The 22,963-nt window shown below is 36.0% G+C and overlaps 1 protein-coding gene across 3 annotated transcripts in view; it reads left to right on the top strand.

The window, feature by feature from the left end:
- The window catches only part of EDEM3 (ER degradation enhancing alpha-mannosidase like protein 3), a 97,506-nt gene that overhangs the window by 25,305 nt on the left and 49,238 nt on the right, over positions 1 to 22,963 (top strand). For all 3 annotated transcript variants that reach the window (XM_060035271.1, XM_060035268.1, XM_060035265.1), the window contains exons 7-13: positions 3,419 to 3,553; positions 6,249 to 6,354; positions 18,908 to 19,005; positions 20,622 to 20,747; positions 20,952 to 21,035; positions 22,114 to 22,197; positions 22,737 to 22,861. In XM_060035271.1, the coding sequence (XP_059891254.1) occupies positions 3,419 to 3,553; positions 6,249 to 6,354; positions 18,908 to 19,005; positions 20,622 to 20,747; positions 20,952 to 21,035; positions 22,114 to 22,197; positions 22,737 to 22,861 (758 nt within the window). The remainder of the gene's footprint in view (positions 1 to 3,418; positions 3,554 to 6,248; positions 6,355 to 18,907; positions 19,006 to 20,621; positions 20,748 to 20,951; positions 21,036 to 22,113; positions 22,198 to 22,736; positions 22,862 to 22,963) is intronic.

Below are 22,963 nucleotides of genomic sequence, written 5' to 3'. Positions count from 1 at the left end.
TGATATAGCATGCTTTTCAAACGGGGAGGTCACAGCTCATTCGTTTACCCATTGATTTAGTGGATCGTGACCAACACCATTTTTTATTTTTTTTAAGAAACAGACTAGTATTAAATTTCTTATTTAAATTTCTAGTTTGTGATATTTTTAAACAGTTCTTCCTTGAATATCCTTATATACATCTTTTTAACTTATTTCTCCCTTAGGATAAATTACTAGAAGAGGAAATAATAAGTCATAAAACGGGGAGAGCTTTTTAAGGCTTTGTGTACTTACTGATCAGTTGCTCTCCAGAAAGGTTCTACTTTTATACTTCCTGTGTTGTGTAAAAGTGCATGTGTCGTACTGCTGCCCACACTGTATATTATCATTCTTTTGCGAATTTAAGGAGGAAAAAAATGGAAACATGTTCTAATTTGAAATTTCTTTGCTTGTGTGGTTTAAAATTTGAAATTTCTTTGCTTATTAGTGTGGTTTAAACTTGTTAATCTTTTTGTTTTCTTAGCATATTAAAATTGAAAGCAAAGTTATTTTAAACCACCTGATGTTTATTTAATTAAATTTACTTTTAGTAAACATATTTAGTTTTTGTTATAAATGGAGGCACTGAATTTTGAAGAATCTGGCATGTCTTCACTTTTGCCATAACATGAGAAGCAGACAAGAAATTGAAACAGAAGCTACTAAGAGCACTATAGTAAAACAAAGAAAATTGTATTATTTTCTTATCCTCTGAAGTATCAAGAAAATTTTTTTTTATGAAACTCAATTTATCTATTTTTATTTTTTTTAACATCTTTATTGGGGTATAATTGCTTTACAATGGTGTGTTAGTTTCTGCTTTATGACAAAGTGAATCAGTTATACATATACATATTTTACTATATCTCTTCCCTCTTGCATCTTCCTCCCTCCCACCTTCCCTATCCCACCCCTCCATGTGGTCACAAAGCACCGAGCTGATATCCCTGTGCTATGCGGCTGCTTCCCACTAGCTATCTACCTTACGTTTGGTAGTGTATATATGTCCATGCCTCTCTCTCGCTTTGTCACAGCTCACCCTTCCCACTCCCCATATCCTCAAGTCCGTTCTCCAGTAGGTCTGTGTCTTTATTCCTGTCTTACCCCTAGGTTCTTCATGACATTTTTTTTTCCTTAAATTCCATATATATGTGTTAGCATATGGTATTTGTCTTTCTCTTTCTGACTTACTTCACTCTGTATGACAGACTCTAGGTCTATCCACCTCACTACAAATAGCTCAATTTCGTTTCTTTTTATGGCTGAGTAATATTCCATTGTATATATGTGCCACATCTTCTTTATCCATTCATCCGATGATGGACACGTAGGTTGTTTCCATCTCCAGGCTATTGTAAATAGAGCTGCAATGAACATTTTCGTACCTGACTCCTTTTGAATTATGGTTTTCTCAGGGTATATGCCCGGTAGTGGGATTGCTGGGTCGTATGGTAGTTCTATTTGTAGTTTTTTAAGGAACCTCCATACTGTTCTCCATAGTGGCTGTACCAATTCACATTCCCACCAGCAGTGCAGGAGTGTTCCCTTTTCTCCACACCCTCTCCAGCATTTATTGTTTCTAGATTTTTTGATGATGGCCATTCTGACTGGTGTGAGATGATATCTCATTGTAGTTTTGATTTGCATTTCCCTAATGATTAATGATGTGGAGCATTCTTTCATGTGTTTGTTGGCAATCTGTATATCTTCTTTGGAGAAATGTCTGTTTAGGTCTTCTGCCCATTTTTGGATTGGGTTGTTTGTTTTTTTGTTATTGAGCTGCATGAGCTGCTTGTAAATTTTGGAAATTAATCCTTTGTCAGTTGCTTCATTTGCAAATATTTTCTCCCATTCTGAGGGTTGTCTTTTGGTCTTGTTTATGGTTTCCTTTGCTGTGCAAAAGCTTTGAAGTTTCATTAGGTCCCATTTGTTTATTTGTGTTTTTATTTCCATTTCTCTAGGCGGTGGGTCAAAAAGGATCTTGCTGTGATGTATGTCATAGAGTGTTCTGCCTATGTTTTCCTGTAAGAGTTTGATAGTGTCTGGCCTTACATTTAGGTCTTTAATCCATTTTGAGCTTATTTTTGTGTTTGGTGTTAGGGAGTGATCTAATCTCATACTTTTACATGTCCCTGTCCAGTTTTCCCAGCACTACTTATTAAAGAGGCTGTCCTTTCTCCACTGTACACTCCTGCCTCCTTTATCAAAGATAAGGTGACCATATGTGCGTGGGTTTATCTCTGGGCTTTCTATCCTGTTCCATTGATCTATCTTTCTGTTTTTGTGCCAGTACCATACTGTCTTGATTACTGTAGCTTTGTAGTATACTCTGAAGTCGGGGAGCCTGATTCCTCCAGCTCCGTTTTTTGTTCTTCAGATTGCTTTGGCTATTCGGGGTCTTTTGTGTTTCCATACAAATTGTGAAATATTTTGTTCTAGTTCTGTGAAAAATGCCAGTGTTAGTTTGATAGGGATTGCATTGAATCTGTAGATTGCTTTGGGTAGTAGAGTCATTTTCACAATGTTGATTCTTCTCAAGAAAATTTTAAAGATTACTTTTTTAGAAGAGGACTACAGGTAGAATATAACTGCCTTCCCATCCTTTCTTAAACACGCTTAGGAAATACTTCTTTTGCTCATGAAAATTGGTACAATCAACCTCTTGGATATGAATACATAATTGATATCATTTGCATTAATGGGTTTAACTCAGAAGTGTTTGCTGGATAGAAATGCTACTGTAATTGTCAATAGTCATTTTTAAAACTCACATAAAACCTTAGAGCTAGTTTCTGGTCAGGTTGGTTTTGGTTAATCCAGGTTTATATTGTGGTATTATTTGGCCGGCTGAAAAAGTTTTCTTTGTGTTATTTGTTAGTCTATCAGCAAGGTAATATACTCTCTATTTCAAAATTATTTAAACCTGTAAATAAAATTTTAATCTCCTTTTAAATATATACTATAACTTAATTAGGTTTTTCTCTGTGAAAGACTATTTAATATAGTACTGCTTTTTCACAAATTCTCAATTAAACCTAATTTCTTTTAGGACTGGTATGGTTTCCTATTCTGGTACTAACTAGTTCAAACTGTCCAGAGAACAGGATTGTAATAGAAGGTATTTCCTCTGTGTAATTATTATAATGATACTGAATTTTGATATCATTGAGGAAGGAGCTAAGTGAAAACTTATTTATCCCATGAATATTATGTGCTTAGAATGTACTTCCCTAGATGTTAATTGGGTCACAGTGATCATCAGATAAAATTTCAGTGTTTAGTTATTTTATCAGTTATTTTCATGACTTGATTAAAAGTCTTGTTTGAAAAATGGTTTCTTATCCAGAAGTCATTATCTCTTGATAATTGCTAATGATAATCTTCTGATTTTATTTAGATTAATTTAAAGTTTGGTATCAGAAAACCAGAAGCTCGGACAGGAACTGAAACAGATACCTGTACAGCTTGTGCAGGTACCTTGATCCTTGAGTTTGCTGCTTTAAGTCGATTCACAGGAGCAACGATATTTGAGGTTTGCTTTTCATAGTCTTTGATTTCCTGGGTATTGGTCATAACTAACTTTATAGCTTTTCTTCATTGATCAAGTATTAAGATAATGAACTGGATGATTTCTGTTATTTAGTGAACTTTTTGTCTAAATTCCAGCACATAGTTTTTAATTTTGAAAAACATAGAAGTTATATTAAGTACAACTTTGCTTTTTGTTCACGAACTATAAAGTAAGTTTTTAGATTTATTCTTACAGAATGTTTTAGCCATATTACCTATATGAAATTTGATATCACAAATGTCTTACATGAAATACTATCTGTGTTTTATTGTTAGACTTCTAGATGGTCTGTTTCATTTCTGAAAACTTCACTTATCTTCTAAAACATAGTGAAATTTTTGCACTTAAGTCTCATTGAGTTTGTTTTTTGCACTTAAGTCTCACCTGTAAGTTTGTTTACTCCAAGGGGAAATATTATTCATCATCCAAAGACTTAATATCCCCCAAATAGTTTGTTGTGGACTAGCTATGTCTTGCAGTTTTTATTTTAGCTAATTGTTTAACCATGTCATTGGAGTGCAATAGTAACAGCCAATTTTTAAAACATATAACTTAGAAGAATTTATTTTCTTTCTTTTTTTTTTCTTTTTTTTTTTGCGGTACGTGGGCCTCTCACTGTTGTGGCCTCTCCCATTGCGGAGCACAGGCTCAGGACGCGCAGGCTCAGCAGCCATGGCTCACGGGCCCAGCCGCTCCGCGGCATGTGGGATCTTCCCGGACTGGGGCACAAACCCGTGTCCCCTGCATCGGCAGGCGGACTCTCAACCACTGCGCCACCAGGGAAGACCTAGAAGAATTTTTTAAAATTCAGCAAATGGTACACATAGAACAATCAGAAATAGGGACTATATACTAGCATTAGAGACCATTTAAAACAAGTTAAATGGTCTTTGTGTGGTTGTATGTTCAAAGTATCTTAAGGACAAGTTTATCTTGTTTCGTTTAATTTTTGTTCTATAACTTGCTGTGATATTTTCCCTTCATTTACAAAAATGTCATTTTTGCATACTTTCTAATTTAATTTGACCTACAGACTCTGAGATACTGATGCATCTACACGTGAGGAAAGTGAGGTTCAAAGGTATTTGACTAAAGGGTGAATGAGTGGAACCAGAATTAGAATCCATGCCTTTCTGAATTCAAAGCCCAACCTTTTTTCACTGGGTTATTTTATATTTTAAAACTGTGATTTTTCTTTAACTTCTTGAATGTACAGTGATTTATTATGAGAGAAGCAACCTAATGCAGTTGACAGAGACTCAAGCTAATACAGGGCTGGTAAACTACAGTCTGAGGTGAAATCCAGCCACTACCTGTTTTTGTAAATAAAGTTTTATTGGAACACAGCCACACTCATTTATTTATTTTTGTCTATGGCTGTATTTATGCTACAGTGGCAGAGTTGAGTAATTGTGACAGTGACTGAATGGCCCATAATGCCTGAAGTATTTACTGTCTGGCCCCTGTCAGAAAAAAGTTTGTTGACTTTTTGGTCTAATATATTGCTATATAAAGAGATCTGAATTCTCATATTAGTTGTCCTATTATTCGGTTTTAAACTTTTGTTAAATCTTTGATTTCACTGGGCCTCTTTCCTTAGCTATAAGATAGGAATAGGGAAATGTAATCTTTATGAAACTTTCCAGCTCTGAAATTATACCATTAAGTAAAGTTGCAATCTGCCTTTGTTTAAAAAATTCAGCATAAATAGTCAAGAATTAAGACTATTTTACATCCTATTTTTCAATCTGCAGAGTGACAAATTGGTTTAATGATTTCTTTTATAGAAGTACTTCTGCAATGCTGAGTAGATTCATGCTCTGAAATTAATTTTAACTTAGAAACTCTTTTGTACATGTTCTTTGCTTTTGTTTTGTAACATCTTTTCATCCAAAGCCAAGAATTTGACCAGAAATAATTTTAATTTAGTGTCTAAGTGACAAAAATAAATGAAAAAAGAAGAGAAAAATATTATTATAAGGTTATAATTTTGGTATTGTCAAATGAATACTAGTTGATTTACTTACTCTTCACTAATGAAGTTGCTGGCTGTTTAAAATGTAGGATTTGAAATGTCTATTCTGTTTCAAAGATGGCATACCAACTTTGAAATTCTCTTCCAGTTTTGTAAATTAGAGTATCTAAGGAGATTTTTACTTTGCATTTGAAAGATAGAAATTGAGTCTGCCTGCTGATGCAGGGGATGTGGGTTCGTGCCCCGGTCTGGGAGGACCCCGCATGCCGCGGAGCGGCTGGGCCCGTGAGCCATGGCTGCTGGGCCTGCGCACCGCAAAAAAAAAAATAAAAGATAGAAATTATTTTAATAAGTTAATTTAATTATGCCAGTTCTTTTTACTTTAATAATACATGTGTGTGAATGCAGACCTGTACTACAAGAGCAGATGAACAAGGATGGTCTCAAAGTGAGATCATTGGCACTAAATAGCATTTTTAGAGTCGTTCTTTTTAACTAAACTCAATTGGCTGAAAGAGCCAGTAGTTTTGACTTGCAAGGAAATTTAATGTATGTTATAAGTATCTTTGGAATTTTTCTTAATCCTTGAAATATACTATGGGCCTTTGATTTTTGTTTCTTTGTTTCCTGTTTGCCAAAGATATGCAGTTCTTCAAGTATACTTTTCTTTTTTTATTATAGGAATATGCAAGAAAAGCTCTTGATTTTCTCTGGGAGAAAAGACAGCGAAGTAGTAATTTAGTGGGCGTGACTATAAATATTCATACTGGAGATTGGGTACGAAAAGGTATGTAAGTTGGGCTTTTCAAATTAAGCCTTGTCATCCTCAAAATGGTTGGGAAATAAAGGATTTTTATTTGTTAAAATAGTCTTTATGACAGTATAAAGCATAGTTTCTCAACAAGATTGCTAGAATTTTAACCAGTGTAGCCAAATTTTCTTCCTTGGTGCCAAATAATAATAGCACACTTAATCTAGATGGCTAAGTGTACTATTTCATGCCTTATAGCATTATAGATGAAACAATAGAACTAATTTCTTTGAAGATTAGAGGATCAGAATACCTCAGCCATCTCATATCAAGGTGTAATTAAGTGGAAATCTGTATTTAATAATGTTATCACCAACCCTTATGTTTTTTCTTCCTACCTCCAGAAGTAGTATATAGCATGGTAGCTAAGAGCATAGACCCTGGATTCATATTGTTGGAATTGAAGCCATGTGATCTTGGGCAAGTTATTTAACCTCTGTGTGCCTCTGTATCTGTAAAATGAGGATAATAGTACTTACTTCATAGAGTTATTATGATTTTTGTTTTGTTTTTTTATATAATCTTTATTGGAGTATAGTTGATTTACAATGTTGTGTTAGTTTCTGCTATACATCAAAGTGAATCAGTTAGAATTATGATTAAATGAGTTAATGTAAAGAACTTATAACAGTGCCTGGCATATGCTACACTTACTATGAAGTAAGTGCTCACGATGTTAGTTCCTTTGATTAAGAATTTCACTTTTGGACATCTAGCCTGAGGAAACAACATAAAAGGTAGAAAATCATTTGTTCCCAAAGATGTTAATCACATAAAATTATTTGTAGTAGTGGAAAACTTGGAAACAGTCTAAACAGTGATCACCAGTAAAGAATAACATCAGTGTTTGAGAATTATTTCGCATCAGTGTTGAAACAGTAAGTTTTTAAATTGAATTGGATCAGGGGACAAAGCATATAACAATGTTTTATGAACAAACAGGATGTAAGATCATATAAAAAATATTTTATCTTTATAAGACACTCCTATAAAACAGGCATAGACAAATGGAAATATACTAGACTACTCCTAATGAGATTTGATTGTCTAATTTACACATTTCTCTGTTTTCCTAAAGGCTTATGTTATATATAAAATAAATAACTGCATATATTTAAATGAATGAAAATGATATAAATATTAATTTGAACATATTAAAATAAAATTATTGCCTCTATTCACTAATAGAGGCAATATTGTCTAAAATTTTTCAAAGTGTTATCTAAATGGTCCCTTCCTGAAACTGATCTGAATCCTGGCTTCAGAATTTTATAATTTCTTTTGTTAATTCTTATTTCACTCTCCTCATTGGCCCATGCATGGCCTATTTTATTTAGTCATTTTTAATAATGTAGTAACCACCCACAGATGGACCATCCATTATAAAAGCAACTAACTTGATAACATACTACTTCTGCATATGGTCCTTGACTCTCCATATCTCTGTAATCTCATACCTCTGTCACTAACTGAAATAACCATCATTCTGATATTGTATTGATCATTCCCTTGCTTTCCTTTTAGTACAGTTTTATTGCATCTATATGTATTCCTTAAAAATATATTTTTTGTTTTGTTTTTAACTTATAAAACGGCATCATGTCGTATGAGACATTTTGAGACTTTTCACTTAAAATTATATTGCTACAATTCTTGCACATTGTTGCATGTAGTTCTTTCTTTTTGACTGCTGCATAATATTCTATTGTGTGAATAAACCATTATTTATGAGCATTTAGATTGTTTCTACGATTTTACTCTTGTGAACCCTAGTGCCATGAATATTTTTGTTTCTTCTGTTATACATGTATAAAAGTTTCTTTTGTCTGTATATCTAGGAGTAGAATTTTTAGGTCATAGGATAAGTTAAAGTTCAACTTCAGGAGACATGTCAAATTGTTTTCTAAAGTTGTTTCACCACTTTACACTTTCACCTGCAACATAAAAGAGATCCTGTGGATCAGCATCCTCTCCCAACACTTTGCATTGTCATACTCAAAGATTTTGCCAATCAGATGGGTGTACAAATGATTTCCCATAGTGGTTAGATTTGTATTTCTTTGATCACCAATGATGTTGAACACTTCTTCGTATTTATTGGCTATATATGTTTCCTTTTTTTTTTTTTTAATGTGGATGTTCTTATATATTGTCCATTTTCTATTGGGTTACTTGTGCTTTTAAAAAATATTATTGATATTATATGATACTTATGATCTATGTGATACCTATACCTTTGAAATTTATTAAGGTTATCTTTTTGCCCTAGAACATGGTCAGCTTTCACTTGTGCTTAAGAAAAAATATATATATTTTCTAATTTTTGGTTATAAAATTCTATATATGTCAGTTTGTTCAGTTAATAATGCTGTGTAGGTCCTTGCTGATTTTCTGTTTGCTTGACATATCAAGAATTAAAGAAGGTGGATAAAATTTCTGGTAATGATTGTGGACCTATTAGTATCTCCTTTTAGTTGTATTTTTGCTTTATACATTGGGTGCATTCATTTAAAATTGCTGTCTCTTCTTAGTTGAACCTTTCATCATTATGCAGTGACCATCTCTAATAATACTGTGTTAAAGTCTATTTTATGTGTTGGTAGTGCAGCTACATTGGCTTTATTTTGCTTAATATTTGCCTGATAAGTCTTTTTCTGTCCTTTTACTTTCAATTTTTGCAGGGGCTCATGCCATAAGTGTAACTGCTGTAAAATTTATAGATTTTACAGATTTACTGACAAAAATCCATTTGTCAGTCTTTGTCTTTTAATTGGTAAATTTAGTCCATTCTTGTTTATTGGTATTGTAAATATATTTGGGTTTATTTATACTACCTTATTATTTCAGTGTGTCTCACCTTTTCTGTTTCCTTTTAATCCTTTTGTTTTTAATTGAAAGCTATATTTACCTTCTAGTGAGACATGAACTTTAGCATGCTCTCCCATCCTTTTGTTTCCTTCTGTTCAAACCCTCATCCTCTGTTATGTTGATATCATATAGATATTTAGTTCTTTTGATTATGAATGTTTTCTTTTTTTTCTTTTGCTCTTAGTGCTGCCCCCTCCCTCTTCCTTTAAAGATAATAAACTTTAACAAGGTGTTTTGTCACCTGTACTTTGTATATTTCTTGCAACATCTCTTAGATTTGCCTCTCTTCTTATATAAGTATTTATCCCAAACTGTTCTCAGTAGCTTTTAATAGCTTCTGAGGCCTTACATGTCTAACAATAATTTTATTATGCTTTCATATTTGAGAGACTGTTAGGCTGTAAATAATTTTCTGTTCAAGTTCTTTTCTTTCAAGTCCTTGAAAATATAACTGTATTGTTTTCTTACACCCTGTTAAAAAATCTGTTATTCTGATTTTTATGCCCTTATTTGTGATCTTTTTCTCTGGAAAATTAAGAATATCAGTGACAAAGAGAAATTTCTGAAAATGTCACAATAATTTTATGTGTAGAATTTTCTTTATCTCTCCTTTTGGTATTCTGTGGGCCCTTTCAATATATAATTGGTGTATTTAATTGCTGAAAGTTGATCTTTTTTTAAAAGTTATTTTATCTCTTTCATTTTTATTTTTTTTTCTTTCATTTTTATATATCTCTTTTTGCAATTCCTTTTATTACATGCAGTCTTATAGTTTGCTAATTTGTTCTTCAGCTGTATCCTAGATGCTATGTATCGCATCTATTATGGAATTTTGTTATATTTTTATTCCATAATTTCTTCTCAATTAATGATTTATTTTCTTCTCCTTTTGTGTTGCTGATATCTTCCCTATCTCTTTAGTGTGTTTATTACACTAATTTTATTCTTTTTATTTATTTTATTTATTTATTTATTTTTGCATCTTTATTGGAGTATAATTGCTTTACAATAGTGTGTTAGTTTCTGCTTTATAACAAAGTGAATCAGTTATACATATACATATGTTCCCATATCTCTTCCCTCTTGAATCTTCCTCCCTTCCACCCTCCCTATCCCACCCCTCTAGGTGGTCACAAAGCACCGAGCTGATCTCCCTGTGCTATGCGGCTGCTTCCCACTAGCTATCTATTTTACGTTTGGTAGTGTATATATGTCCATGCCACTCTCTCACTTTGTCACAGCTTATCCTTCTCCCTCCCCATATCCTCAACTCCACTCTCTAGTAGGTCTGTGTCTTTATTCCTGTCTTACCCCTAGGTTCTTCATGACATTTTTTTTTCTTAAATTCCATATATGTGTCTTAGCATACGGTATTTGTCTTTCTCTTGCTGACTTATTTCACTCTGTACAACAGACTCTAGGTCCATCCACCTCATTAAAAATAGCTCAATTTCGTTTCTTTTTATGGCTGAGTAATATTCCATTGTATATATATGCCACATCTTCTTTATCCATTCATCCAATGATGGACACGTAGGTTGTTTCCATCTCCGGGCTATTGTAAATAGAGCTGCAATGAACATTCTGGTTACATGACTCTTTCTGAATTATGGTTTTCTCAGGGTATATGCCCAGTAGTGGGATTGCTGGGTCATATGGTAGTTCTATTTGTAATTTTTTAGGAACCTCCATACTGTTCTCCATAGTGGCTGTACCAATTCACATTCCCACCAGCAGTGCAGGAGTGTTCCCTTTTCTCCACACCCTCTCCAGCATTTATTGTTTCTAGATTTTTTGATGATGGCCATTCTGACTGGTGTGAGATGATATCTCATTGTAGTTTTGATTTGCATTTCTCTAATGATTAACGATGTTGAGCATTCTTTCATGTATTTCTTGGCAGTCTGTATACCTTCTTTGGAGAAATGTCTATTTAGGTCTTCTGCCCATTTTTGGATTGGGTTGTTTGTTTTTTTCTTATTGAGCTGCATGAGCTGCTTATAAATTTTGGAGATTAATCCTTTGTCAGTTGCTTCATTTGCAAATATTTTCTCCCATTCTGAAGGTTGTCTTTTGGTCTTGTTTATGGTTTCCTTTGCTGTGCAAAAGCTTTGAAGTTTCATTAGGTCCCATTTGTTTATTTGTGTTTTTATTTCCATTTCTCTAGGTGGTGGGTCAAAAAGGATCTTGCTGTGATGTATGTCATAGAGTGTTCTGCCTATGTTTTCCTGTAAGAGTTTGATAGTGTCTGGCCTTACATTTAGGTCTTTAATCCATTTTGAGATTATTTTTGTGTATGGTGTTAGGGAGTGATCTAATCTCATACTTTTACATGTACCTGTCCAGTTTTCCCAGCACCACTTATTGAAGAGGCTGTCCTTTCTCCACTGTACGTGCCTGCCTCCTTTATCAAAGATAAGGTGACCATATGTGCATGGGTTTATCTCTGGGCTTTCTATCCTGTTCCATTGATCTATCTTTCTGTTTTTGTGCCAGTACCATACTGTCTTGATTACTGTAGCTTTGTAGTATACTCTGAAGTCGGGGAGCCTGATTCCTCCAGCTCCGTTTTTTGTTCTTCAGATTGCTTTGGCTATTCGGGGTCTTTTGTGTTTCCATACAAATTGTGAATTTTCTTTTTCTAGTTCTGTGAAAAATGCCAGTGTTAGTTTGATAGGGATTGCATTGATTCTGTAGATTTCTTTGGGTAGTAGAGTCATTTTCACTATGTTGATTCTTCCAATCCAAGAACATGGTATATCTCTCCATCTATTTGTATCATCTTTAATTTCTTTCGTCAGTGTCTTATAATTTTCTGCATACAGATCTTTTGTCTCCTTAGGTAGGTTTATTCCTAGATATTTTATTCTTTTTGTTGCAATGGTAAATGGGAGTGTTTTCTTGATTTCACTTTCAGATTTTTCATCTTTAGTGTATAGGAATGCAAGCGATTTCTGTGCATTAATTATGTATCCTGCAACTTTACCAAATTGATTGATTAGCTCTAGTAGTTTTCTGGTAGCATCTTTAGGATTCTCTATGTATAGTATCATGTCATCTGCACACAATGACAGCTTTACTTCTTCTTTTCCGATTTGCATTCCTTTTATTTCCTTTTCTTCTCTGATTGCTGTGGCTAAAACTTCCAAAACTATACTGAATAAGAGTGGTGAGAGTGGGCAACCTTGTCTTGTTCCTAATCTTACTGGAAATGCTTTCATTTTTCACCATTGAGGACGATGTTGGCTGTGGGTTTGTCATATATGGCCTTTATTATGTTGAGGAAAGTTCCCTCTATGCCTACTTTCTGCAGGGTTTTTATCATAAATGGGTGTTGAATTCTGTCAAAAGCTTTCTCTGCATCTATTGAGATGATCATATGGTTTTTCTTCTTCAATTTGTTAATATGGTTTATCACATTGATTGATTTGCGTATATTGAAGAATCCTTGCATTCCTGGACTAAACCGTACTTGATCATGGTGTATGATCCTTTTAATGTGCTGTTGGATTCTGTTTGCTAGTATTTTGTTGAGGATTTTTGCATCTATGTTCATCAGTGATATTGGCCTGTAGTTTTCTTTCTTTGTGACATCCTTTTCTGGTTTTGGTATCAAGGTGATGGTGGCCTCGTAGAATGAATTTGGGAGTGTTCCTCCCTCTGCTATGTTTTGGAAGAGTTTGAGAAGCATAGGTGTTAGCTCTTCTCTAAATGTTTGATAGAATTCATCTGTGAAGCCATCTGGTCCTGGGCTTTCGTTTGTTGCAAGATTTTTAATCACAGTTTCACTTTCAGTGCTTGTGATTGGTCTGTTCATATCTTCTATTTATTCCTGATTCAGTCTTGGAAGGTTGTGCATTTCTAAGAATTTGTCTATTTCTTCCAGGTTGTCCATTTTATTGGCATAGAGTTGCTTGTAGTAATCTCTCATGATCTTTTGTATTTCTGCAGTGTCAGTTGTTACTTCTTTTTCATTTCTAATTCTATTGATTTGAGTCTTCTCCCTTTTTTTCTTGCTGAGTCTGGCTAATGGTTTATCTGTTTTGTTTATCTTCTCAAAGAACCAGCTATTAGCTTTACTGATCTTTGCTATTGTTTCCTTCATTTCTTTTTCATTTATTTCTGATCTGATTTTTATGATTTCTTTCCTTCTGCTAACTTTAGGGGTTTTTTGTTCTTCTTCTCTAATTGCTTTAGGTGCAAGGTTAGGTTGTTTATTCGAGATGTTTCCTGTTTCTTAAGGTGGGATTGTATTGCTATAAACTTCCCTCTTACAACTGCTTTTGCTGCATACCATAGGTTTTGGGTCGTCGTGTCTCCATTGTCATTTGTTTCTAGGTATTTTTTTATTTCCTCTTTGATTTCTTCAGTGATCACTTCGTTATTAAGCAGTGTATTGTTTAGCCTCCATGTGTTTGTATTTTTTACAGATCTTTTCCTGTAATTGATATCTAGTCTCATAGCGTTGTGGTCGGAAAAGATACTTGATACAATTTCAATTTTCTTAAATTTACCAAGGCTTGATTTGTGACCCAAGATATGATCTATCCATGAGCACTTGAGAAAAATGTGTATTCTGTTGTTTTTGGATGGAGTGTCCTATAAATATCAATTAAGTCCATCGTGTTTAATGTATCATTTAAAGCTTGTGTTTCCTTTTTTATTTTCATTTTGGATGATCTGTCCATTGGTGAAAGTGGGGTGTTAAAGTCCCTACTATGAATGTGTTACTGTCGATTTCCACTTTTATGGCTGTTAGTATTTGCCTTATGTGTTGAGGTGCTCCTATGTTGGGTGCATAAATATTTACAATTGTTATATCTTCTTCTTGGATCGATTCCTTGATCATTATGTAGTGTCCTTCTTTGTCTCTTCTAATAGTCTTTGTTTTAAAGTCTATTTTGTCTGATATGAGAATTGCTACTCCAGCTTTCTTTTGGTTTCCATTTGCATGGAATATCTTTTTCCATCCCCTTACTTTCAGTCTGTATGTGTCTCTAGGTCTGAAGTGGGTCTCTTGTAGACAGCATATATATGGGTCTTGTTCTTGTATCCATTAAGCTAATCTGTGTCTTTAGGTGGGAGCATTTAGTCCATTTACATTTGAGGTAATTATCGATATGTATGTTCCTATTCCCATTTTCTTAATTGTTTTGGGTTCGTTATTGTAGGTCTTTTCCTTCTCTTGTGTTTCTTGCCTAGAGAGGTTCCTTTAGCATTTGTTGTAATGCTGGTTTGGTGCTGCTGAACTCTCTCAGCTTTTGCTTGTCTGTAAAGGTTTTACTTTCTCCATCAAATCTGAATGAGAACCTAGCTGGGTAGAGTAATCTTGGCTGCAGGTGTTTCTCCTTCATCACTTTAAATATGTCCTGCCAGTCCCTTCTGGCTTGCAGAGTTTCTGCTGAAAGATCAGCTGTTAACCTTATGGGGATTCCCTTGTGTGTTATTTGTTGTTTTTCCCTTGCTGCTTTTATTTTTTTATTCTTTATTTATTTATTTAGGGCTGTGTTGGGTCTTCCTTTCTGTGCGAGGGCTTTCTCCAGTTGTGGCAAGCGGGGGGCCACTCTTCATCGCAGTGCATGGGCCTCTCACTATTGCGGCCTCTCTTGTTGCGGAGCACAGGCTCCAGACGCGCAGGCTCAGTAGTTGTGGCTCACGGGCCTAGTTGCTCCGCGGCATGTGGGATCTTCCCAGACCAGGGCTTGAACCCGTGTCCCCTGCATTAGCAGGCAGATTCTCAACCACTGCGCCACCAGGGAAGCCCCCTTGCTGCTTTTAATATGCTTTCTTTGTTTTTAATTTTTGACAGTTGATTCATATGTGTCTTGGCATGTTTCTCCTTGGATTTATCCTGTATGGGACTCTGTGTGCTTCCTGGACTTAATTAACTATTTCCTTTCCCATATTAGGGAAGTTTTCAACTATAATCTCTTCAAATATTTTCTCAGTCCCTTTCTTTTTCTCTTCTTCTTCTGGAACCCCTAAAATGCGAATGTTGGTGCGTTTAATGTTGTCCCAGAGGTCTGTGAGACTATCCTCAGTTCTTTTCATTCGTTTTTCTTTGTTCTGCTCAGCAGTAGTTATTTCCACTATTTTATCTTCCAGGTCACTTATCCGTTCTCCTGCCTCAGTTATTCTGCTATTGATCCCATCTAGAGTATTTTTCATTTCATTTATTGTGTTGTTCATCATTGCTTGTTTCATCTTTAGTTCTTCTAGGTCCTTGTTAAATGTTTCTTGCATGATGTTTATTCTATTTCCAAGATTTTGGATCATCTTTACTATCATTATTCTGAATTCTTTTTCAGGTAGACTGCCTATTTCCTCTTCATTTGTTAGGTCTGGTGGGTTTTCATCTTGCTCCTGCATCTGCTGTGTGTTTTTCTGTCTTCTCATTTTGCTTATCTTACTGTGTTTGGGGTCTCCTTCTTGCAGGCTGCAGGTTCGTAGTTCCTATTGTTTTTGGTGTCTGTCCCCAGTGGCTCAGGTTGGTTCAGTGGGTTGTGTAGGCTTCCTGGTGGAGGGGACTAGTGCCTGTGTTCTGGTGGATGAGGCTGCATCTTGTCTTTCTGGTGGGCAGGTCCACGTCTGTTGGTGTGTTTTGGGGTGTCTGTGGACTTATTATGATTTTATGCAGCCTCTGCTAATGGGTGGGGTTGTGTTCCTCTCTTGCTAGTTGTTTGGCATAGGGTGTCCAGCACTGTAGCTTGCTGGTCGTTGAGTGAAGCTGGTGCTGGTGTTGAGAATGAGATCTCTGGGAGATTTTCACCGTTTGATATTATGTGGAGCTGGGAGGTCTGTTGTGGACCAGTGTCCTGAAGTTGGCTCTCCCACCTCAGAGGCACAGCACTGACTCCTGGCTCCAGCACCAAGAGCCTTGCATCCACACGGCTCAGAATAAAAGGGAGAAAAAGAAGAAAGAGAGAGGGAGGGAGGGAGAGAGGGAGGGAGGGAGAGAGAGAGAGAGAGAGAAAGAAAGAAAGGAAAGAAAGAAAAGGAGGGAGGGAGTGAGGGAGGAAGGAGGGAGGGCAGAAAGGAAAGAAAGAAAGAAAACAAAATAAAGTAAGATTAAATAAAATAAGGTTATTAAAATAAAAAATAATTATTAAGAAAAAAACTTTTTTAAAGAAAAAAGAAAACCCCCAAAAACAACAACAGAAAAAGGTCGGATAGAACCCTGTGACAAATGGTGGAAGCAAAGCTATACAGACAAAATCTCACACAGAAGCATACACATACGCACTGACAAAAAGAGGAAAAGGGGAAAATCATAAATCTTGCTCTCAAAATCCACCTCCTCAATTTGGGATGATTCGTTGTGTATTCATGTATTCCACAGATGCAGGGTACATCAAGTTGATTGTGGAGCTTTAATCCGCTGCTTCTGAGGCTGCTGGGAGAGATTTCCCTTTCTCTCCTTTTTCTTACAGCTCCCAGGGGCTCCGCTTTGGATTTGGCCCCACCTCTGAGTGTAGGTCGCCGGAGGGCATCTGTTCTTCACTCAGACAGGTCGGGGTTAAAGGAGCAGCTGCTTCGGGGCCTCTGGCTCACTCAGGCCGAGGGGAGGGAGGGGTACGGAGTGCGGGATGAGCCTGCGGCGGCAGAGGCCAGCATGACGTTGCACCATCCTGAGGCGCGCCATGCGTTCTCCCGGTGAAGTTGTCCCTGGATCCCGGGACCCTGGCAGTGGCGGGCTGCACAGGCTCCCCAGAAGCGGGGTGTGGATAGTGACCTGTGCTCGCACACAGGCTTTTTGGTGGCTGCAGGAGCAGCCTTAGCGTCTCATGCCCGTTTCTGGGGTCCACTCTTTTAGCCGCGTCTCACGCCCATCTCTGGAGCTCCTTTAAGCAGCGCTCTTAATCCCCTCTCCTCAGGAAACAAAGAGGGAAGAAAACGTCTCTTGCCTCTTCGGCAGGTCCAGACTTTTCCCCGGACTCCCTCCCGTCTAGCCGTGGCGCACTAACTCCCTGCAGGCTGTGTTCACGCCGCCACCCCCAGTCCTCTCCCTGCGCTCCTCCGAAGCCAGAGCCTCAGCTCCCAGCCCCGCCCACCCTGGCGGGTGAGCAGACAAGCCTCTCGGGCTGGTGAGTGCTGGTCTGCACCGATGCTCTGTGCGGGAATCTCTCCACTTTGCCCTCCGCACCCCTGTTACCGTGCTCTCCTCCGCGGCGCCGAAGCTTTCCCCCTTCGCCACCCGCAGTCTCCACCGGTGAAGGGGCTTCCTAGTGTGTGGAAACCTTTCCTCCTTCACAGCTCCCTCCCACTGGTGCAGGTCCCATCCCTGGCCTTTTGTCTCTGTTTATTCTTTTTTCTTTTGCCCTACTCAGGTACGTGGGGACTTTCTTCCCTTTTGGGAGGTTTGAGGTCTTCTGCCAGCGTTCAGTAGGTGTTCTGTAGGAGTTGTTCCACGTGTAGATGTATTTCTGGTGTATCTGTGGGGAGGAAGGTGATCTCCGCGTCTTACTCTTCAGCCATCTTCCCCTTGTCCCCCCATTAGATTAATTTTAAATTCTTGGTTTGCCTGTTCTAATATTTTCTTCCTCTGATAAACTCCTACTCCAGTACTTTCTTCTTCTTTTCAAAAAGTCATGCATCTTAAATGTTTTTGTCCTATAAGTTCATGTTCACTTGTCACCTACTTTGTGGGGAGGTCAAATTCCAATCCCTATCAGCCCCAGTTATCTTAGGGATGAATTCTAAGAAGTTTTTAAAAATACCAATGCCTTGACGCCTAGAGATTCTGATTTGATTGGCCTGGAGTGTGCCCTGAGTATAGGGATTTCTAAGATTGTAATTGTAATTATAATTTAGATTGTGATTCACCAGCCTTAAGAGTTTGGAGGGGAAAGGGTGGGGAAGAGAATGTCTAAAATTAGTTCCCACCTCTTTTTGAGTTCAGTTCCTCACACAGGACTTATGTGGTGCCCTGATTTTATTCCTGAGGCTACCTGGAGCATAGATCTGAGTTGTAGCAGGCATGGAAGGAGACTTTGTATCTTAAGGCAGTGGTAGGAGAGAGGCAGGAGCAAAGCTCCAGCAGTTTTTCTACTGTTTGATCCTTCCATAGCTATGCCTGGCTGCTTCTGCTCCAGAACAAAGCCCTCCCCCTCCATCCCCCACCAAGTTCTTAACAGTTTTCTTCTTGTTATTTTCTTTCTTTGGTCCTCTGTGATGATCTTAGAGGAAGAAGCCAGCAGTTGTGCTAGCTTCAGCAATTAGAACTGTCACCTTCAAACAGCAGCAGTGTTGTTTTCATATATATTATAACTGTAAAGATTGATGTCTAACTGATTAAGGATCCAGTAATTGCATAATAATACCTGCTAGTGCTTTCTCTTTGAAGTTCCTCATTAAGAAAGTAAGCTTTAAAAATATTCTTAAAACTAGTATCTTCTGCTTTTAAATAAGACTTTAAAATAAGACTTCTGTAGCCAATTTTGCAAAGCAAGATTTTTTTTTTAACATACAAACTATTGTCAACAAAGGAACTATTATTCATGTAGTAAGGTTAATATTTCTGTAAATGTGTAATTTTTACTTTCAGCAATTTCATGTTTAGACTAATTTTTCATTCTTAATGTACTGGTACCTTTACTATATTCTATGAAGAATTTTTAAGACTTGTTTAATAAAAAATCACATTTATATGTATTTTCCATAGATAGTGGAGTTGGAGCAGGGATTGATTCATATTATGAATATCTGTTGAAAGCCTACGTCTTGCTTGGAGATGACAGCTTTCTGGAAAGATTTAATACAGTAAGTTGTTCCAATTTTGTATTAAGTTTAGAACCAATTTAATTTGCCAGATTTTGATAGAAACTCAATCATCTAAGTGACATTCTGAAAAATTACTTTTAAATGTGTAGTAGTTTTTTGGTCAGTATTCCCTGATGATGTTGGACAGGGACAGGGTAAACACTACATACATTGCAAAAACTAGATTACAAAGTCGTTTTATTTTCATCTATCATCAGAAGCTTTCAAGATTTTCCAGTGAGTAATATGTAGATTTGAGTTTTACCTAATCTTTTACACAAGGAAGGGAATTTATTGAAATCCAAAGCCTTCTCCTTTGGATTCTAATTCTTTTTGGAATAGTTTGGAAGTTTGGCCTAGTCCTTGACCACACCAAGTGTGCAGGGCTTTGGAGACTTGAACAAACCAGTGGGTATTCATTTCAAAAGAAGGTCTGTTAAGTCTTAAGTGTGGATCAGACTCACAGGCATGTTTTTAGGGGAGAAGGGAGAGATTATTGAACCCTATTGGATCGCCTTTGTCTGTAATTAAAGCAAATTGAAATTAACTGTAGTAAACTCATCAGCTGTGTCAGTACATTCTTTTCAAAATAATTTACCATTTCTTTGCCCACCCATGAGTTCACCCACATTATTGTGAGATAGTACAATATAGTGGTTAAAAGTATGAGAGTTCTCCTGTGTGGGTTTAAATCCTGGTTGTGCCACTGGTTTTGTGACTTTGGGCAAGTAACTTAGATATTTTTCTCTATTCCTTATCCACAAAATGGGAATGCTAGTACTATTTATTGGGAGGATTAAATGAGTTAATGCATATGAACTGATTAGAACAGTGCTTTAAGATCTGTCAGGTACTCAATAATAGTTAATAAATAATAGATGAGTTAGGGGAAAAACCTGGTAAAAGTCCTAATAAGTCATCGCTGAATACTTTTAGAAACACTATTACATATATCATTTAATATATCATTTATTAGATTATAACAAGATTTTCTTGAGGTGCATGAGGACAGTTTTTTTTTTATTGGTTTTTTTTATCAGTCATTGACTCTGACAGCTCAACCTGTTGTCAAGGCTGAGAAATATCTAGGAGAAGATAAAAGAAGGGGAAAAGAGTTTTTAAGACCATAAAAGGCAGAGGTAGTGGACCGTAAGAGTGGCAACAGTGATGGGATGCATTAGTTTAGGTAGACAAGCACCAGAATGTTATGTTAGCTGCCTAGGGAGCAAACTTCCTAGACAAAGGAGAAAATGAATCTAATTCTGTGATATAGAAGCCTGTAACTATATTTCAAGAGGACGTAAGAGCATCCTTGGGCCACAATCCTGCAGGATAGTGATGTTCAGGTCTATACCCTTCAGAAGGTCCCATTTTATCTATAGTTTTTAGTACTCTACATCAGAGTTTAAGAACACAGGGGAGTATATAGTATATTTTACGAAGATTTCCATCTAAAGGAATTTAACTATTTCCATAGTTAATTAACAGTTACTTAGTAAATTTATTCATATGTAAATTCGGGTTTCATTTCTTCATATATTTAATGATATGCTGTGTTTAGAATAGTACAGCTTTTTTCATCTACTTTCATGAACACATATTGTGACCTTTTTTAGCACTACGATGCCATAATGAGGTACATAAGCCAGCCACCTCTTCTACTTGATGTGCATATCCACAAGCCAATGCTGAATGCTCGGACTTGGATGGATGCTTTGCTTGCCTTTTTTCCAGGTTTGCAGGTAAAAAAAAACCTCTTTTATTTCTCTCAATATTAAAGTAAAGTGATTATAATTCAGTGCATTTGTGATCTCTAAAATTGAATTACCAAAACAGAGTCACACTTCAAAATTGTATTAATCTACATTTTTCCGTTTATATAATGATTATAGATAAAGTCAACTCATATTTTACTGGATAATTTTGTTGTTATTGTTGGTTTCTAGGTCTTAAAGGGGGATATTAGACCTGCTATTGAAACTCATGAAATGTTGTATCAGGTGATTAAAAAACACAATTTTCTACCAGAGGTAAGCAAATCATCTTTGGAATTCTAGTTTACATATACTATAGATTGCTAATTTAAAGGTAGAAAATGCCATCTTCAAGGTTGGTTTGTTCTTTTTCATTTTTCCTGGTTAAATAGCTTATTTAATATATTTTTGGTTTACACAGTATTGTATATGTTTTTCCTTTTCCTCATGTATTAAGAGAAGTCTAGTTTAGGATAATGCTGATAGTTTACTAATTTAATGTTAAAAAAAATCCCAAATTGGTATTTCTCAACCTTTTCTAATCCATGCCATTGCATAGTGTCTCATTCTAACTTTTACACTTATCCACCAGCTAGGGAGACTTTTGTACTTTTTATTTTCTAAAGCTTATTTTATGAAAACAGTATACATTGAACATACTCTTGCTGATCACACATGCTCCCTGGAAATTTGGAAATGTTAGCTCTTCTTCACGCTGCTTAAGAATTATTCTCCCTGGTTTTTATATGTTAGTAATAAGTATTCTTGCTAGCTTGATACCATAAGATTTTAATAGCAGACCTTTTGGCTTTCCAGAAATGTACCATTAAAAATTTCCAAATTTGTGTATGGCCTTGTTCTATCCCTACTTATTGACTACCCTCTGTGAGATATCTAAGCATCTCACCAATTTAGAAGGCTTCCTAAAGTGTTTGTTTCAAGCCACAGAGGATTTGAGACTCATAAAAAAGCATATGCTAAAATAGAAATAGGAGAGTGAGAGACTTAATAATTAAGAGAAAAAAGTGGAGATAAGAAAAAAGAAGAGAACACTATTATGCAGACAATGAGGACCTGTGTAGTGGCATTAATGAGGTCATAGCTTTTCCTAAGCTTCCTAATAAGCCAAAGTGATCATTTAAAAAAGGAATTCCATTTAATTGGTAAAAATAACAGCCTTCACAAAAATGAATTGTGATTTTAAGCAGTGATAATTTTCATTTTATATATGAAAATTGTTATCAATATTTTAACTTTCTTCTTGTTTGTGATCTAATTTATATACTATATATTCTACAACTACATACTTTTTTAAATCACATTTTTATGCCTATTTATGTGTTGTTTTGTCTAGGCATTTACCACAGATTTCAGGGTGCATTGGGCTCAACATCCTTTAAGGCCAGAATTTGCAGAAAGTACCTACTTCTTGTATAAAGTAAGCTAATTTAACTCTCTTTTTGCTATTTAGCTCCTGTTCTCTGTTGGATAACTCACTATCTTATAGTAATAGTATCGGCTTTCAAAGTTCTTGTTTAATATTATAATGATTGGCTATATCATGGTTCTTATTCACCCAGTTCATAGAGTTATTGAAAGATGCAAGAACTGACATCTAAGTTTTATGCCTTTTCAAAATACTTACGAAGCATTTCTTTAAAGAGAAATTTTATAGTCTAGAGCTGCTTTCTAAAGCATGTCTCTTGCCTTCCTTTAATCAGGCAACCTTTCTGGGCATTAGAAATTACATCCAAAGCCTAAGATGTACAGTTGTGCAGCTTTCCAGCTGTGTATTTAAGAAATTCATAAAGCAGATCCATGACTTACTTTCAGAGCTAGGTTCTATGTAACATGTGTTCTAGTGCCTGATATAATGCCTGGCACCTGGTAGGTACTCAATAAATATTTGATAAATAAATGGTTATATGGTACTATGTAAGCTATGTATATGTATACATATATTCTCCTTTTTAATAGGCTACAGGAGATCCTTACTACCTTGAAGTAGGGAAAACACTTATTGAAAATTTAAATAAATATGCTAGAGTGCCTTGCGGATTTGCTGCCATGAAGGATGTTCGTACTGGAAGTCATGAGGACAGGTAAAACAATTCCTAACCTCCCCTTTCCTCAGGGTAACTCTGAAACAACACAAAATATTATGAGTCAGATTTCAGATCAGCTTAATGCTTTTACAAAGGGTA

The sequence above is a fragment of the Delphinus delphis genome, chromosome 1 (assembly GCF_949987515.2).
Source record: "Delphinus delphis chromosome 1, mDelDel1.2, whole genome shotgun sequence".
Lineage (NCBI taxonomy): Eukaryota > Metazoa > Chordata > Mammalia > Artiodactyla > Delphinidae > Delphinus > Delphinus delphis.
The sequence above is the reverse complement of the archived record's forward strand: the minus strand, read 5'-3'. Positions and strand labels throughout refer to the sequence as shown.